The 3,737-nt window shown below is 35.9% G+C and overlaps 1 protein-coding gene across 1 annotated transcript; it reads left to right on the forward strand.

The window, feature by feature from the left end:
• The first annotated feature begins 3,042 nt into the window (after positions 1 to 3,042).
• LOC136042837 (dynamin-like) lies at positions 3,043 to 3,429 on the forward strand. The gene has a single exon (XM_065727766.1). The coding sequence runs from the start codon at positions 3,043 to 3,045 to the stop codon at positions 3,427 to 3,429; it is 387 nt and encodes a 128-aa protein (XP_065583838.1).
• Positions 3,430 to 3,737: the final 308 nt, after the last annotated feature.

The raw sequence follows: 3,737 nt of genomic DNA on the forward strand, positions 1-3,737 counted from the left end.
TGGGAGACCAATTTTGTTTCGCAGCAAAAGCGAATATAATGCATATATCCAGACTATAACATGGATTGGATGCAGTCATGAAGCCCATTGAGGCCAACAGATTGACTCACTTCATGAAAAAAGAGTGAAAATCTATATATATTAGGGTCGGTCGAATCCTGGGACAGCCGCTTGTGACAAGTTACAAAACAGGTTTTTTGGGGCCATGCCGATTTGATTAAAAAACATACATTTGTCAAATACGGGCACATTTAAGTCCTGACGTCACAAAATTTGTTTTGCTTCATAGGCTAATAGGAAGGTGATGACATGCAGGTTCTAAACCAAAAAGGACCCTTTCGAAAACTGGTACGCTTAGGTGCTACGTCAAAAAACTAGTTTTTTTTTCCATAAGCAATATGAAATCAATGGCAAATGTATTTTCACTGAATAATTATGGGTCTGCTGGAATTCAGTGGTACAGTGGTACAAGTACTTTGATCAAAAGATGGCAGTTGAGAGATAAATTACTGTCTAGAATAGGGATGTCTTTTAAATTTAGGATTTATAAATGCCTACTTCTGAGGTGTAGGTTCTACTAAAATAAATGTAGATATCTATATATATATATAAATAAGTTGTTTGTTTGTGTGTTGACTGACGTCATGTTTGTTTGTCGACTGACGTCATTCTAAGGGTTGAGCATTATGCCGGCATGTGGTTGTTTGTTGACTGACGTCATGTTTGTCCACTGACAATATTACAGACCAGGACACCGGGACACAAATGATGACCGGGACACTGGGACACAGGGAATATAAATGACGACCGGGACACTAAAAGAGAAATTACAAACTGGGACACCGGGACACAAATAACGACCGGGACACAGGGAAACGACAACCGGGACACAGGGACACAACTACAAAGGGGAATCTGGGGGGAACAGGGGATATGGAAATGACGACCGGGACACAGGGAATGTTCGATTAGCAATCACCATCAACAAAGCTCAATGACGACCGGGACACAGGGAATATAAATGACGACCAAGACACTCAAATAGGAAATTTTTGATTTTTGCTTGTTTTGTATCTAGTGGGACTCTTAGTGAAACGGATTTAAATGGCCATATTCATTGAAAAGGGGCAATTCTATCCTATCTGGAATTATTGTTTTATCCTCATATCCTCTCACTCTATTCGGTCAACTCTACTTCACCTAGCTTTGTCTTATACCTATCTAGTAATCGTTGGCATTAAAAAGAAATTAAAAGAATCATTGAATCGATAAATACTTTATTAGAAACAAGAGACTATTTCATAAAATACACGGTTTAATCCTCTTCCACTCTCAAATTAAGTATTTCATTTTCTTATCTGGTACAGAGAATACTTCTTAGTTATCTTTGTTCCTTGGATTCGTTGCAGCAGCGAACATTTAATATTCAAAGAGTCACCAGTCAAAGAGTCATAACGTGATGCAATCAAATGGGGCAGTTTTAGTCTTACCCCAATCATATCTCAAATATATTTCACACTCATCACCTTTGGCTTTTTCTTGGCTGGAACCAAGTAAAAATGAACCACAGGGAATGAGGCTTCTAGGACTACAGACTCCATGAGCCAGAAAATTTGAGTTGATTTTGACTATGTACCGTCGAAATTGGTTTCCAGTTCTAACGCCATAACCTTTCATAATATGATGCAACCAAATAGGACAGTCTTGATCTGGCTCCAATCCAGTCTTAAATTCAGTTTTACTCACGGGAAATGCCTTCGGTTTTTCTTAGCTGGAGCCTAGTAAAGAATGAGCCACTGGGAATCAGGCATTGGAGTCACCCAAACATGACATGATACCTCAGAGAAGCAACTTTTGAAAAGATACATGTTTTATATCATCATTTGTCAAAAGATACGTGTTTATATCATTGCGTATATTAAGACGCAGTTTTGTCAAAAATTGCATTTCATAATGATATTATCTTTTAAGGATTTCTGAACGGTGTTTCAAAAAAGATGAGAATAGGAGAGTCATCTCTGCTTCCTAGGCGAAAAAAGATGTTCCTTGTTGCTCCAGATATCTTTTCGATCATACAATGTTTTTGTGGAGGTTCAGGCTATTTTTGATATTCCCATAAATCTGCTCGTAACTGACTAACTTGTACCAATAAGATTAATACAAAAAAAAGTAGTTAACGTTCCGGAATTAGTATCAAATGACTATTCTTCCTCACTTTTTTTTTAAATACACGTTTTAAATTTTCGGTTGAAATAGGGTTAAGTTCGTTTTTTACTAGGTTGCGTCTGCAGCCAGAACCATGATTGTCATTCATCGACGACCTCTGCATACACTCTTTGGGCGTAACTAATCGAAGTTCTTATGAAGAAGTGAAATGACGTAAAAGGAAAACCAGGTGTATTTCTTTTTCTTCAAAAATTAAAAAAAAATTTACAATCGCAGAACTATATACATATTCTTAGAGAAATTTGAGAAAACCAATTACATGAAAAACGCATTAATTTTTTTTTAAAACGTTAAGGTTATGTTTTGAATAAAGTTAGAAGAAGCTTCAATATATAAATGAAGGTGGAATTATCTCATTAATAAATAATAAAGCTATGGAAGAACTGACTTCAATTGTCGATAAGTTACAAGACATCTGTACATCCCTGGACCTGCCAAAAATAAAAAAACACATCATCCGACATGGATATATCTCCATGTGTTTCTCCATTGTGGATTTTATAAAAAGAAGAAATAAAGTATATTTGTCTATTTTGACAACCGAGGATCTGTCCTGGTATACAAGTGGCAATGGAGATCACCAGGAACAAAAGCATACTATACCCCTAGAAGGGATTAAGCTGAAAAAGCTTGAGGGTGAATTAATGACAGAAAAACCCACTTTCACTCTTTACCGATCGAGGGGCAGAAACATCTATAAAGATTCCAAAACGCTCTGTGTAACGTTTAAGGATCAGGATAGTTATGACGCATGGAAGGCTGCTTTTGCAAGAGTTGGTGTTACTTCTAAAGACACTGAGAATGGATAAAGAATCCATGAAGAACAAACGTCAAATCTTGACTATTCGTAATGCCGTTGACTCCTATATGAAAATAGTGTCAAATCAAGTAAAAGATTTAGTTCCGAAATGTGTTGTGAAAATTTTACTCAATAGTTGTAAAGACTTCATTCAGAGTGATTTGCTTTCTGAATTATACAATAATAATCTAGCAAACCTAATACTTGAGAATGTGGAAGAAGTTAACCAAAGAGAAGAAAAGAGACGACTGTATGGAGCCTGTAGGGACACTTTGAAAGTCTTTGACGATATTTACATAACATTATTCAATACATTATTCAAAACTGTGAATAATGCTTATAAGGATGTTACTACTAATACTACTACTACTCCTACTACTACTAATCCTGCTACTATGAAATGAACATCATTACTCACTCACACAGTTCCTAATCAACTTCATCGAAAACTCATTTAATTTCTTGTTAAACATTTAACAGATTACGATTTTCTTTGTAAAGTTGTGACTCAGTGTATCCCCACAGGAAATAGATCTATACACTATAGATCACAAATATCAATTTGGAAAACGAAATCATAGTATCAGAACATAACCTCAAAGATCAGTGAATACAAAAAATGTAAAAACCACCTGGCCAACAATAACCAATAAAGATAATAGACATTCCCAGAATTCTTTTCGAGACAGTATATTACACCAGGAGACCGAGA

The sequence above is a fragment of the Artemia franciscana genome, unplaced genomic scaffold (genome assembly GCF_032884065.1).
Source record: "Artemia franciscana unplaced genomic scaffold, ASM3288406v1 Scaffold_2111, whole genome shotgun sequence".
Taxonomy (NCBI): domain Eukaryota; kingdom Metazoa; phylum Arthropoda; class Branchiopoda; order Anostraca; family Artemiidae; genus Artemia; species Artemia franciscana.

What these genes read in the sequence shown, in the direction of transcription:
- LOC136042837 (XM_065727766.1), top strand. Translation starts at nt 3,043, where the DNA reads ATGAAGAACAAACGTCAAATCTTGACTATTCGTAATGCCGTTGACTCC.